At 38.5% G+C, this 16,110-nt stretch overlaps 1 protein-coding gene across 4 annotated transcripts in view; it reads right to left on the bottom strand.

Moving 5' to 3' along the window:
* hecw1a (HECT, C2 and WW domain containing E3 ubiquitin protein ligase 1a) overlaps positions 1-16,110 on the bottom strand; it is a 74,355-nt gene that overhangs the window by 44,238 nt on the left and 14,007 nt on the right. For all 4 annotated transcript variants that reach the window (XM_088072057.1, XM_042510370.2, XM_088072058.1 and 1 more), the window contains 5 exons: positions 15,370-15,691; positions 14,874-14,981; positions 11,799-11,893; positions 5,585-5,660; positions 3,020-3,189 (listed from right to left, as the gene is read on the bottom strand). In XM_088072057.1, coding sequence (XP_087928183.1) covers positions 3,020-3,189; positions 5,585-5,660; positions 11,799-11,893; positions 14,874-14,981; positions 15,370-15,691 — 771 coding nt within the window. The remainder of the gene's footprint in view (positions 1-3,019; positions 3,190-5,584; positions 5,661-11,798; positions 11,894-14,873; positions 14,982-15,369; positions 15,692-16,110) is intronic.

A 16,110-nucleotide genomic window follows, 5' to 3' on the forward strand; every position in this document is an offset into this window, starting at 1 on the left:
TGTTAAAGTGTGATCTCTACACATTTGTAGTTTAAAATTAAAAAACCTTTAGCCTGGCGTAGTAGGCATCAAAGGGTCGAAACGACCCTGGCTCAAGGCCCAGGGGGGCCACACAAAGGTCTATAATGGTTGATCCTTGAATGGGATCAAGAAGACTTTATTTACTGAGGTATGGCTGTGATGATACAAGTTATATGTACTTACAGGAGAAATAAATGTCTTGTTATCAAAACCCACTTCAAATTGTCATCTGATACCCAATCCTCAGAGAAAATTGTGCTATCCAGTTTGGACAGCACCATTTTCACAACGGGAGCTAGATGTGCAGTAAACATGTGCCGGACCAGCTGAGTCAGAATGCCTCACCAAAAATCAGGGGATTAAAAAAGGAAAGCCAGGATACAGAGAAAACAAGAAAGAGAAGAAAGCAGAGAGGCAATGGCCAAAGTTCTGACCCTAAAAAACAGAATGAAGAAGCACCAGATATGACAGGCAAAGCTGAACACGACAAACGCGATGAGCTAACAAATAAAGCAGCTGTGGCAGACTCAGTTTTAAAGATAGAGTGAAATGAAACCAGGCAACTAAAGGCATCCACTGGTGCCAAACATGTCATGCTTTCTTGTTCAGAAGAGGCTAAATACACATATTGTATATAATATAATATATAATACATATATAATATATAATAATTATATATATTCTTCTTGTTATTCTTACTATATATATATACTTATTACTTTTATATATATATATATATATATATATATATATATATATATATATATATATATATATATATATATATATATATATCTGTTGTACATTGTGGCATTATAAGGATATTTATATTTTGAACTAATATACATACCAGTGTTAGACACTGCTACATTATGCATTGTAGCATTGAGCACAGTTTATTTTACACATTTTCAGCACATTATCCATATTATTATTTAAACATACATAAACTAGTTTTAAATATCTGTTAATGTATTTCTTGACATTTTTACACACTTTACACACTATGCATATTTATAATTTTAAATATCCACATACTACTGTTGATTATTTATTTCTGCATTTATTTTAGATAGCATGTTTTTGCACACTGTTCATACTCAGCACATTATACATAAATACGTTTTTAAATATTTACATATAATATAATATTTGCTAACTGTTTTACTATTACTGTATTTGTATTTTTACATACTTTGTGTACTCATTTCTACTTGCTATTATTATCTATTTTTTGGCATCAGAGTGACTGTAATTAATTATAATTTCCTCCCAAGGATCAATAGAGTATTTCTGATTCTGAATCTAAAATAATCCTCAAAAGGAAAGCTTAACTTGGCGAGGGGAAAAAGTGACTCTGTCTCTGTCATTCTGAGGCTAACAGCAAAGAGCTTAATCGAAATTGCCTGTATTGATTTTAAAAGCTGTGGGTGGTCGAGGTGCTGGAGTGGGTGTGTGGAAAAAGTTGCCCCCTGTCCGTGATTCCTACTGGCTGACCTGGCTGTGAGCACTTGGAGGATATTTTGTATGTAAGCACTGGATGACAAATCATCTTGCGGGTGTGTTGGAAGAAAAACTCTGGCTGAAAATTGGTTAACACAGATGAAAGCACTTAAACCACTCACTGAAAAGTATTAAACAGACAAACTGAATTGCTTTAATAACTCCAGAGCACACACCATCATTTGCAAATTAGGTAAACAAGCTTTTGGTTTTGCTGACTTTGTATTTGTAATGTCATTCTGTGTAAAATGTTAATATTACTTCAAGCCTTTTTGCTCATGCCATTAAATTGCTGCCGCCACGACAGGACTGACTGACGATGAACTTTCCAGAAATGTATGGGTTTCCTTGAAAAAGTCCCTAACTGAGAAAATCAATTGGCTGATCTTGTTTTCCACAAAGCAAACATGATTTCCATGGATTACATTGATCCTCTTACTCTACAGTTGGAACCAAATAAGCAGCCAATCCTCACTTTTCTGGGTGGTGCAATCTGTGTACTGAGTATATTTTAGGAACTTAAAAAATACTCCAGTAATAGGACAAATTACCTTGACAAAATTCCTAATAAATCTGACCATTATACTAACGATTCTAAGATGCTTTTAGTTCTTACGCTGAAATGTCCCCATACAGCCTACACATCATGGAATCACACATACGGAGATACTATCTTATGTGGTTTACATTGAAAAATTACTGGTTGGTATTGTTTGTTTTGTTCCACAAGAAAAATTAGGCAAAAACAAAATAAAAAGGAAAGACTTTATGTTTCTGCCAGAAGCACTATCTATCTGATCACATTTAGGCTTCAAAATTTGTGAAAGTGGTGTTCATTTGCGGAGATTTTTTTGCTGAACAAAACATGTAAGTATCATAAACATTTGTTTGCCACACAGCTTATGAGATAAGATGCATTTTCCTTTGACCTTAAGTTAGATGAGAACACCTGTAAACATGGTAACTTAATACATCAAGCCCCTCAGAATGCCTCTATGTCATAAAATATTTAAATGCAAGATGAAAATAAGACTGAAATATCAGCAAACTGGAAGAACCAAAACTCAAGAGTCTAAACCAGGTGCCTAAGTTATGTGCACAATGTTTGCTTTCAATCTCCTTTCAAAGTCAGAGAAAACGGGAAAATCCCAACTGACAGACTAGAGAACACACATACACACATCACCGCTATACTTCTTACACCAAAACTGAATCCTAACCACTTTTCTCTCAGAAAATGCTTCTCTCAAAGGGACACTGTTCTCCACTTGCTCAATAGAAACAGGTGACCTGTAGTTTGTTTGCTGAAGCCTCACAGAGGACTGCATTTACCACAATCAAGTACACAGATGATACAGCTAACACTATGAATATAGATAATGTTGTTATTCTAAGGTCTAAACATAGCAAGGAAATCTATCATGTGTCAGAGTGAGTGTGTGCCACTGATTGTGTGTGTGTGTGTGTGTGTGTGTGTGTGTGTGTGTGTGTGTACCTCGGTGCTCCACTGTGGGTTGACGGTGTTGCAGACCACTCCAGAGCGTTTCTCTTGGCCGTGGTGAGGCAGCGAGGGGAAGATGCTGTGCTTTCCAGGCTGGATGGAAAGCTTCAGGTAGGGGTCAGGATTGAAGAACATCCCTTTCTTCAAACCAACTGCCTGGAGGTCTGAAAGAGGCGGACATGAACGCAAGGGAGAGACAACAATGATTGTCCTCTGTTATAATAGATAAAAAGTGAAATTAATGTATTGTAGGATGTTCATTAGTGACTTGCAGCTGTTCAGTGATTTAGATGACTTTTGTACAGTGGCTAAGACATTCAAAACATACACACATATAAACAGTAAACTTATATATGTATATACACCATATAAATAACCAAAGAACTTTGCAGATACAAAAACTACAAGTCCTGTATGCATGCAATGACAGAAGAGAAATTCAACCAATGTCGACAATAAAATTACTTTTATGACCGGATGGGTGGACTATTACTGCCTACACATGGAGGAGCAAAGTTTTTCCGCTTTTGTGAAGCGAAATGTTATTCACTAGCTAACTAGAGGCAGGTTTCCATTAACCCTCAAATTGTGCAAATTGAAATTACGAATATAAAATGTGTTAGGGAAACACGTACATTTAAAAAAAACACTCCCATTTATCACAAAAACTGTTTTCATGCTCACATGAGGTGGTGTTTCAGGCAATTAAAAAAAAAACACATTTTGAAAAACTGTAATGGAGACACTTTTTGTCTTTACTAGGTCACATGATGCTATGGCTATGTGCTTGTCGGTAGGAACTGACTCCCTCAAGATGCAGCAGGAGCCACAAGAGCTGTTACTGCATCAAATAACTCTTCAAAAGTTTAACAGATTATCCAGGAGTTTTAAATCCACAATTCCTCTGTGAAATCATGAACTATCAGCTCCCAGAAATCCCTCGTACGTGGCCGCTTTCATGTATAAGGGACTTGCCTTTCCATTATTGCTCACATAACACGCCTACGTGGCCTTGGATTGTAAATAATGATGGCTAGTGTGGTGGCTGCAATAGAAATAAAGTCACTAATGTTTAGAAACTCCATCGCTATGCTTCTTTGAATGTTATCATGTTTATAATTGTGTTTAATCGACATTTCAAAAATATTGCTTAAGTTTTGCACAAATCCGTAATGGAAACCCGCCTATTAACTACCATCACTCTATGATTGTCACAAATAAGCCATGTTGTTCAGTGTGTTTATATTTTTATTGCATTTTCTGGGAATGGGAAAGAAACTGCTGGAATATCCCTCAATGTGTTTTCTAAACTGTGTCAAGGTTGCTTTGTCTCTGCTTGTGGAATATAAATGGACTGAACCTGTTTGTGCATAATTTGAGGTCTAAATGCAGCCAGAGTGGGATCCTCTCAACCAACCTGAGCTATTTGAAATACTGTACTTTTTACTCCACTGCTAATATTAGATAACTACTTTACAAATTAAGATTGTTTCACACAAACTACATTTAAGTATACAAATGCAGCTGAAACAATTAGTTGATTCAGTTGAAAATTAAATGGCAACTTTTTTATCATGATGTTAGTCATTTTTCATGCAAAAACATTTCATAGTTCCAGCTTCTCATACATACTGTATGTATGAGGACTTGCTGCTTTTCCTTTTAATTATTTCAATTATTTTGATTTATTACATTTTTTCAAACATTCTTGCAATCCCATTTATTTTGTTGAAGTTTATTTCACAGTAGGCATATGCCAGATTCACTTGCAGAAGTTCTTCTGATGACCTTTTTTGGTGACATGTTTCCAGTTTTGGTCATGTGTCAGAGTCTTTTACACACGGCAACAAAACCTGTCCTTATATAGTCTTTAGGGGGCGTTACCTGTGCTAACAGGTGACTTATGATCAGTGGGATTCATCATTGAGCACACCTGAGTAAGAGCAGATTTAGGTGGTTAAGAACATTTGGTGCATCACGAGTTGAGTTATATTTTCTCTTACCACAAAATTAAGAGAAAATATGAGAGAAATTTAAGAGAATGTTGCTGCATGAAGCCCAAGGTTTACAAAACATTATATTTCCTGTTTACATACCTCAAAACATTTGGGGAACAAGAATTACAAAATTGGATTTTGTCTGAGGGGAAGCCCACATTGGCAGACTTTGCAAACCCGCGGCCTAGAGGATAGATTTTATTTGATATTCTCTTGTATAGGGCAAGAGACTGTTGCAATAAATACTACAGACTCAACAAATCCAAGTGTTAATAAAGTGCCCGTACATCTAATCTACTAACTTTAAAAAAAGGTGCACTTGGTGTTTTTGTCTCTCTTCAGCTTCAGTATTGACACAGAACAATTGAGCAGGCATTGATTTGAGCACACTGCTGCTTTTAGACAACACTAAGAGGACAGAGTTTACGAGAGAGAGCTGCAGGCTAGGGGATGGTTCAGATGAGGACAGAGTGTGTGAGCGATTTGATCAAAGAGCTTCCAGTGTCCCAGTAGAGCAACACAGCAATGGACGGAAAGTAAAAGACACATATTGGTGTCCTACCTGACAGCGAGAAGTTAATGAGTCTCCTGTTGCCCAGTCCATGGTTGACTTCAGGACTAACCACTGGCTTTAATATCTGAGGACACACACACACAAACGCAAAGAGTTCAAAACTGCCATGAAAAGAACATGAAAACACACTCAATTATCCTTCTCTTCTACAGCAGCGTCTCTCTAACTTTGCTGTGGGATGAATCTTTAATGATGCCCATGAGGGAAGTAGGCCACCGCAGACAAATAAAAGTCACAAATAACAGTAGACAAGAGACACTGAAAAGCAAAAAGTAAAAAGCAAAAATACCAAAATTCATCATTACATTTACAACTCTTTTATGACTGAAAAATTCCCGTTTTGTCTGACAGCTTTGTGTGTAGGTAGAGAGAAAACGTGAAATCTCATTTCAGCACAGCTTTTAGTAAAGCTGCATTTTCAGTCAGCCTGACAGCGATCAATACTTTGTCTTCATTCTCCTGACATTGATTCTACAGCCAGGAAGAGGAGGAGCATGGGGGATAAGAGAGGCAGGGGAGCTGATAGAGAGAGGAGGAAGTGGAGAAGAGAGTAAGTACTGCTGTGATGCGTCAGCTCCAGCATACAGTGGAAACCTTTGGCTTGGTGTAGCTCGAATACTGAACGCGGTCAAACAGGAGCAGGCAGAAAACAGAACTGATGGAAAGATGTCTTAGAGTTTACTGAATGAATTATTAACATCACAGGGACACTGCAGAGTCATAGCCGTGAGTTTCACAAATTCTCGATTCTCCCCTCTGAATTTTTAACCAATTGAAAGTCAATTTCAGGCTCAATTTCTTTCAAAAATATGTGACAAAGGCAATGAGCAACTAAGAAGAAATGGCCCAAAACTTGCAAGAAATTAGTGAAAAAATTATAAATGAAGAAGTACAAGAAAATTACCTGAAAATGGCAAAAAAGGAAAGTGAAAAACAAACAAGGAAATGACCAGGAAAAAAGTATTTAATCCTTAGCTTTTTAAATAGAATATTCTAAATATATTAATTGCTTGCAATTTGTAGCACATTTCTTGGCTAAGTTGCCCATTGGCTTTTCACCCTTGTTTTCTAAAGAAATCAAACCAATCCAAAGGTTTAAATATTTTTGAACTGCATCTGAATGCAGCACAAGAAAAGTGATGTTTATTCAGGTTTCTTTTGTAATTACACACATTTTAGGATATAAACTTTAATTAGACAAAGTACTCTTGGAGCCTCACCAGTCTTAAGGCTGTACACGTAAATAAATGTCCTTATGATTGTGATGAAATAAAGGTCACGGCATTACATAAACTAAAAGGGTTTATCACCTATTACTGATTTTTTCAAATAACATGGAGGAATCCAAATTTCTAATATTACAACTCATTCTTGGACATTTCATTATTTTTCTTCCCAGATTAGTCTGGAGCAAGACTAAGGGGCCGTTTACACGGCAACAGTTCTTGCATGAAACATTAAACTTTGGCCTCTCATTCACAGAACAGCGCTGTTTCGGGCGCCTGAAAACACAAACTTTTGATATCAGGTTCCAGAGTGTAGTTTTTATTGAAAACACCAACTCTTCCGTTGCCGTGTAAACTGGCAATGTGCGGATCCTGTGAGAACGGTGACGTCACAGCCGAGCAGACATAATGTTTTCCATGTTTACTGCTTTCATTTAGCATCTTAGCATGCTAACATTTGCTAACTAGTACACAAAAAAGTGAAGACTGATGGGAATTTTTGCAATTTAAAGGGATATCTTGCTGGTTTTCAACTAGCTTTTCCAAAACAATGCGGGTAGAATGTGTAGATGAACTGTGGTAACCTCCCCTCCACCTAACCAGTGCCTTAAGAGTGTCACCAAGACCACATTAATGACACACACACACACACACACACACACACACACACACACACACACACTCAGACAGACTTACAGAGTGAAAACAAAACCAGCTGTTGCAACATTGTTACAGCTGGTAATGATTGTGTGATAATGACATTGATGTGACATATGCATTATTTTTACTGTATACAAAATTAGAGTTAGGATTTATTTCTTACCTTATAATGACAAGTAAAATAGTGCCTACTTAGACACATTACCAATCTCTTTAACCACTGATGTAAAAGCTGTATGACACAAGCTCAGCAGTGAAACAGACAGTATAGGACGATGTAAACAGCTAGTGGGTCTCAGTCCTCTGAAACACAGCAGTATTTGCTCACAAAATTCAGCCTGAGCTTGGAATGCTTACGCAATTGTCTGGGAACAAAAAAACAAACCGGCAGTGGAAATGAAAAGATAAAGGAAATGACAGATGTTTGGACCAATTCATTTTAATGAGATGCTAATCTGCCTTTCTGAGTACAGTCAGAGAGAGAAGTGCCAGCGCGAGTCTCCTCAATGATTCTAATCTCACACATCAACCAAATGGCAACTTCATCCATCTGCAGCACACTTTATATAATCTCCCTTCCCACTGCAGAGTGTAGAGACTCGCCTAACGCTCAGGCACTTTGAGAATAGAAAAGGAACAATATGTAGAATTCATGAGCATTCTTTAAGCACTGCGAGGATCTTAAATGATGTAAGAGGAGGGGGATTTTATACAATAAAAGTTCCCCTCCTCCCAACCATGACGGGTCTGAGAGAGACAGCCTACATGTACAAAGTGGATCCGCATCTGATTACAGATCAGATAAACCACGGCTCCAACCTCTGGGCCAGTATGTTTAAGATGTTTTTTCATCCATCCCAGTGCCTTTTAAGATGGACAGGCTGAGTGATCTAACTCAGTTAGAGTGGTTTAACAGAGACACGGGGCGGTGTGGAGGAGCTTCTATCAGCTCAGCGTTGAGAGGAGCTCTGGTGGGGGTGGTTTGTAAATTGCCATTATTCAGTGTCCATCAGTCAGTAGCAGTCATGTTCCTGGTGCTATGTGTCTTTCAGTAGAGATAACTTAAAGCAAAATCCACCTAGGCGGTAAGCTGTGTAGCAATAGAGCCAAGGCCTAAATATTACTGGTCAAAATTGGTTTGGACCAGTAATATTAAGTATTCACATTCTTAACTTAAGTAAAAGTACTAATACCAGACTTTGAAAATACTTTAAATACTCTAAAATAGTACTTAGGTAAAAGTAAGTGAATATAATCAGGAAAATGCACTCAAAGTAAGTAAAAATCCTCAATGCAGGAAAAAAATCCTCAAAAAAAAAATACATAAAAAAATATATATATAAAAGTCTACTTATAAAAGACTCAAAATTATTTAAAAATATATAGTAAAAAACACCCTCCAAAAACTCAAATAAAAAAACCCTACACCTAAAAGACTCAACATTTGAAAAAAATGATAAAACAGGAAACAACATTCAACCCCCCTGAATAGAAAAAAAATAGAAAAAACAGCCCCACCCTCTATAAACTCTGTGATTTATAAAAATCATATTTTATAAACTCTTCTCAAAAATCTTAATGTGTAAAGTAACTAAAGCTTCTCAGATAAATGTAGTGGAGTAAAATGTGCAATATTTCCCTCTAAAATGTAGTGGAGTTAAACTATAAAGTCACATGAAAAGAAAATGCTAAAGTAAAGTACAAGCACCTAAATTTCATACTTATGTGCAATACTTGAGTAAATGTACTTTGTTAAATCTTAGTACTGAGTATCAGTGTCAATGTGTTGGCTGATAAGCAAAAAGAATCTGCAGTGAACACTTTTTAATACACTTTAATACATTTTTTAAAAAATATTTTTTCCCTAGACATTTTTCCATAGCTTTTTTGATATCATTTTCTAGATCTTCTCATTTCTTGCAATCTCTAGAACATTTCTAACCAACTTTCTCATTGACTTTTTCCCAATGTTTCTGACAGAAGTCCAGCAATTTCCTCAGCGTTTAAAGGTTTAAATACTTATGAAAGGCATCTGAAAGCAGCACAAGAAGAGTGATGTTGCTTCAGGTTTCAAAGGATTAACACATTAAGATGCAATCTAATGAATCTGTCTCTCAAGATGCTGTGAGAAAACAAAGGCAAAGACAGATGTATGTGTAAGGAAAGAGAAAGACGAGGACAGAGGGAATATTTATGGTTACCCAGGCTATCCAGCTGAGCCTCGTCCTCCTCCCGCTCCTTCTCTCAGGATGACTAGGAGACAGCAGTCCCAGCTGGAGACACATGCCGTCCATCACACCCATACAAATCAAGTGCTGTGTCTTCTCTATCTAGAGTCAACAACAGGCAAAGCAGATGAATCTCCCTCCGCTGCTCTCCTGTCTGTCCATCTCCTGTATCCTTGTCTTTTTCCTCCTCGCGCCTCCTTTGTTGTGTCGGCCTCCTGCAGTTTGATCCGTTGCTTTCCAGCCCTCGCATCCAAAAACCTGAATGACTTACCTGGAGTTGACTCTCTTCTGTCTCTACTCTTCCCTCCCTCCCTGTATCCCTTCCTATGGCGGTTATTTTTATTCGTTTGTCCTCAGGAAGCAAGTACAGATCAAGTTCTGGGCCCATCAGCATTTCCAGGGGCCCAGAGCAGCAGAATGGGAAGACAAACAGTGAAACCTAATCACCCAGCTGGACACCCTCCTGATAACAGCCTCTGGCTGATAAAGGCTTGAGAAGGGCAATTGCAATGCGATAACTAATATGTGGTGCGACAGCTCAAAAGATTTAAGTATGAAGATTTATAAGTAGCAATATTTCATATGATCACTATCCAGTTCACACTGGGAACCCTGTTTATCCAATGCAAGCCAAAATCTGGCAGAGTGGGAGTGATTCCTGGAAAGGCCAAAGGTTTGGATATCAGAGGTGATGAAAAAGATGCTTCAAGCAGTGAGAGATTTTCTGAATCTATGGTGACAAAGCCATGTACACGCCACCAGGCCCCTGGATTTGGGGTGTGGGACTGCCTGAAGTATGCCTTATTCCCACTGCACAAAAAAAACCCAATAATAACCACTTAGATCTTGTTCTTTAATGCAGTCGGAAAGTGTACAATCGGCATTCACATCTGGGTCAAACGACTCTGCAGTAGTCACGGGTATTTATCACTTCCAGCTCCGATCGGCATCATCAGGAACACAACGTCCAGGTAAACGCGCAAATTTCAGCTCCTTAACTGGCAAGATGCAATGACGCGCCGTCACTAATTACACTCCATCTCCTCCTAAGCGGCACTAAAACATCGATCTAAATCAGTCTGCACCAAGTTTGAGATTTATAAAGAAGGTAACCACTGTGACGTTTTTACAGACCTGTCCATTCTGCTTTCTACTCTTCACCTGTTCTCCGGTCTGTCCATGACGTTGCACAGACACACCAATACAAAACCCCACACACGGCATACTCCTCTGCTGCACAGTCATGTAATCTGCTCTCCAGGCAATGGGAAAGCAGTCTATAGCCTAATTTTAGCAGGGTACCCGTGTTCACAAAACCTGTGTGCATATGCTGACTGAGGTGGGAAAACAGTTGGTACTGTCCCTGTCTGAAAGTGTGATCATCCACACCTGCAGAGAAGGTCACACTAACACCTTCTGATCAGCATCAGGTGTCACAATAACATTAGCTTATTGATGCATACAGCTGCCAGCCGACCACTGTCATCCAATTATATTCATACCCGTGTTTTAAATCTGTCAGTTCTCTATTATCCCAGTGATCCTCTAATGCACTGATCCACTGATTGCTGCCGCAACTCCACTAGCCTCCTCCTCCTCCTCCTCCTCCTCCTCACATCACTGCAGCTGTAGTATTGTTATCTTGCTAAGCTCTATGTTCATGTATTTTTCTATCTGATCTCAAGTGTTAAGGGGATTAGCTCTCAGCAAAATCCTTCTTGCTGCTCGAATTCTTTGAAAGCTCAACCAAAGAGCAGGGCCTCTACTGCTAAATCTAACTGTACAACACTTTGCAATGGATGGTCAATTCTTTGACGTATCTCTGACTGAAATATACTGAGTAGCTTCTCATGGAGTCTAGTATTTTCATCAAAACTGCAGTGTAGCTACTTCAGGAGTAGCTCATAATCTGGCAAACTACAGTTACAAAGTAGCTTCCTCATCACTGAGGTTGATTGACATGACTGAGTGAATTGAACAGAAATTAAAAAGCTAGGAAGCCATTCAACGGGGACCAGTCAAACGCCACAAATGTCAGAAAGCAGCATATGTCCAAATAAAGTTAAATAAAGTTGTGGAGAGACTCACAGGTGCAGGTCCTTTCTTTATGGTGATGCTGGGTGTGGTGGCTCTCAGCGCTCCGGTGACACCGTGGTAGTACCTGAAGCAGACCTGCGTCTCAGCTGAGGACACACATGATGAGCGGGGACAGGGAGGTGGCAATGATGGGGAAAAAATTCAACAGGAATTAGTTCCCTTTCACCAACAGGTTTTATAATTTTCATTTGAATACATTCCAGTCTCCAGCAATGAGGGACCCATATGATCACGTTTATTTGAAGTGCATTGTAAGAGTTAATAACTACAGTGAATCTCGATATATATATATATGTGCAGGTATTTGAATAAATGTGGAACGTACATTGTTAAAAGAAACATTTTGTTTAAACTTTAAAAAAAGTTAGTGTCCAGGCCGCCATAAAATTTTGAATTAAGTGAACTCAGACAAAACAAGTTGAGATAATTTTGCAATGATTCAAATCAAAAAACTTTTATATTCAAATTCAAATTCAGTCAACTTAAAATTTGAAGGAAGCCTGAACACACTTCCAGCAAATTTTGGGAGATTAGCTGCCATACGAGTGAGTTAATGTTTGTCCAAAAAATGTCATGTAATAAAAAAATATGATGAAAATCTCTGCAGTGTTTTGGCATCATTAAGAGGTTCACTGTTTACTGTACAGGACATCAGCTGATCCGCTAAACCATAACTTGCTGCCAATCTGCTGCCAGCTAGCGTTGGATCCATACTTATAAATGTTTTAAAATAATAACACGGAGGCCCAAGAGTTTGGACCAAGAAAGTAAACTCTTTTTTACCTCCCATATTGTTGACAGAAGAGCATTAGTTCCACTTCTCCAATTCTAATCTTAGTCTTAGTCATATACACTGCATCACTGCTTACCAGAGGCCAGGTATTAACATGCTGATGCTGTGGTGATCAGCTGTCATATATATTTACGTCCTTTTTTTTCATCTTGGCAAGTGAGTCAAAAACTTTGGAGACAGTCTGTACCAGTCTATAGTAAACAGATTTTTTGACATATCCTCAGTGGCTTTTCAATGATCCACAGGACTAAATAAAAATTTGAAATATATGTCATTTATTAATGGTGACTAAATAATTTAACATAACATACCCATGTTTTCAGTTTTTATTTTAATTAGTTAAATCTTTAACAAAATGTATTGCAAAAAATGAGAGGAAATGCGGAAAAAAATGAACCTCTTTACAATCTATTTAAATGATCAGCTCTCAGTGATAGGTGATATTTATCATTGCTGGGACTCCATAGCCTTTGGGATAATAGGGGAAGTAGACCAAAAAAATCAAAAGGCTTGGGGGACACAAAGAGATTAAGGTCATAGTAAAGCTCCATGTTTTTCTGCTTGTTAGGTCAGACACACTCAGATGTTTTGACAAGACGAGGGGGAACACACAGCAGCACCAGCACACGTGACTGAATGTTTGCCTGCAGTCTGACTTGTGTCATCTGTGTTTAACAAACAGGGAGGCAAAAATAAAATCACTTATATTTGCACAGCCTTGAATTTTTGTATAGAAAATATATAGACTCATACAGAAGTGACCCCCCCCTGTAATCATCACTCACTTATGGTGGTGTATTGATCTGCAGAGACTCTGCCCTCTGCCTGGATTGTCTTCTTATTTACTGTGTTCGGGACATTCCTGTGTTCTGCACACAGGTGATAAAAAGGTAGCTCCAATAACTGAGACACAGAATTAATTTCTCTCCCATTTTGGATCACAGTTCCGCTGCAAAATTTCTGGTTGTGAAGAGTTTGTATGGAAGATTTCATTGGTCATTTATAATGACCATCGAACCATCAAATGCTGACCAATCATGACTGGGCTTCTTTAGAAAATGGCTTTAAGAAGAAGGAACTAAAATGGAGCATTTTAAACAGAGGGGGTATACGGATGTTCCAGCACAGACAGTATGAGAAAAATAACATGTTTTTTGAACATTAAAGCATATAAATGTGTTCTAGCAGAAACCAAAACTACAAGTATGAACCTGAAAATGAGCACAATAGGTCCCCTTTGTGTGCCCTTAAAAGGAGATCAAGGCATGAGTACACAGAAAACTTTATTTGGTAACATTGCTATTGGGTCTTTGGGTTGTTCAGATTTCTGTATATGTTTGTTAATTGATTTATTTATTTACTTTCTTACTCATTGAAAAACATTTTTTAAAAACAGTTGAGAAACTTGGGGCTTTTCATTCAATGATTCTATCAATTGGAGAACGTAAGCTGAACTGATTTTAATGTTACATGCATGTACACAAGGAGATATATTTGCATTAGTTGGTTATTGGTATCAGCAGTTTTGTATTAGTGATTACTAAATATTATAAAGTTTATAAATGCTGCTTCGGGAGCTTTTCCATGCTGACAATCGTACATATTTGGGGGACGTATGAATACTTGGAGCACTTTATAATAACAGCTTCAGCCCTGTAAAGCATGGAGCTTCTGAAACAGCCACCTCCACCTGTAACAGAGGCTGATGCCACTCACCTGAAACACCTGGACAACTTTACTCTGATAAATGTATTCTGTTTCCTGTGTGCATTTGCGTAGACTCTCTCACTCATACACACAATTCCCCATGCCCCTAAACGCAGCAATTGTGCACCATTTGTCACCGTCTCCCTCCCCCACTCTCTCCCTCTAATGATGTGCCTCTGTAAGCAACCCTGTTAGTTTGCCAGAGACGGATACTCCGCATGCTGCTGCAGCACTATCTGCGCTCATAGGATCAATCCACTTGTTATTTGAGACAGAATAGAAAAACACCACAGTGATGATGACTTGGAACTAGCACTGGATACAAGTACTGAATATACTCTAATGATTACTTATATTTGACTACAGCTAGGGGCGATTTCATACCTAACCTGTTTGGTGTGTTTGTCTGTTCGGTTTAGTTTGGTTCAAAAGCTTAAAGGGACGTATAATATCAAAGAGAGAGAAAAGGGAAAAGGATTCATTATAAAACAGCTGATAAAACTTGCACCAAGTGGTACAACTGATCTAACCATACAATATAGGCTAAAACTCAAACAAATACTCACAGTCACTGAAGTTGGAACTGGAGTCAATTTTCCAAACAATCTGTCCCTTGTGAGATCCGTTGATGCCTCGGTTCTTGTAGTCCAGAAAGTTCTCAGACAAAGCCTCATCTGGGAAGAGATCAAACAGTTAAAGCTAAACTGCTATTCCGACCCTCCAGAGTTTGTGTCATTTCTTGTCATTTTCAAGTCATTTTTGAGTTTGCATTTCCCATTACACTTCACATGACAATAACATAAACGGCAAATGATTTTCCATGAAGAAATATCCTCCATTCCCTACCAATGACAGGTCTGCCATATATCTTATCATATCATATCGAATGGTATGGTATGGTATGGTATTGTAGCAAATCGTATCATATGGTATCACATCATTTAATATTGTGTTGTGTCATATATCATTATACTGATAAATTAAAAAAACTTAAATGATTATTATTTATGTTGTATCAATCAAATTCTAACATTCAGGGTCATTATTTCATATCGCACTTACCAACTAGATACATGCCAATCCAGTCCCCAGCATCCACTTCCTCCTTGATGTCCCATGTGATCACCAGGTCTTCAGACTGACCGATGGTGTAGTGGGAGGAGCTGATGGTGAGGGTGGAGCGAGCGTCAGGGGAGACCAGATCGGTGTCGCTGGTGGAGCGCGACAGCCCCAGCATGAAGGCCTCCTGGTTCAGCCCATTGACGGCGAAGGTGTCCGGGCCGTAGCTGTGACGAACCGCATCCTTGCAGCGCTGGCGGGTCTGGCTGCTGCGGGTCGGGGAGGCCATGGCCGCCAGGCCCAGGAACCGATTCTGGTACAAGTTCTGGAAGAAAATGCGCCGCAGGGAGGTTTGAGGTCAAAAGTTTTTTGCTCTGAACATCAAAAATCAAAAGAAAAAGCACATGATTGGTGTTTCTGTTGAATTTCACACTAATTATTTTTGTCCTGGTGCTATAAGCTGTGACCATTTTGTTCGATTCAGGCCACTGTAGATTACAGAGTAACTCCTCACTAATTACACTTTTTTTTCCAGTTAATAAAACATGTATAGTTACTTAATCGCGCAATTTATTGATTACCCAATGGTAATTTTTAATTTTTTTAAACATTTTCCACAGAAAGTGAGTCAACAGGTGGAATCAGACAAAAACAAGGAGCAACACAAGCTACAAGCTAAGGTTTTCCCGTTAGCGTTTACGCAGCCTTTCCTAACTTAATAAGTCAGGGCAAGTGTTTCATTTA

The sequence above is a fragment of the Plectropomus leopardus genome, chromosome 21, assembly GCF_026936395.1.
Source record: "Plectropomus leopardus strain MGB_pleo_1.0 chromosome 21, ASM2693639v1, whole genome shotgun sequence".
Lineage (NCBI taxonomy): Eukaryota > Metazoa > Chordata > Actinopteri > Perciformes > Serranidae > Plectropomus > Plectropomus leopardus.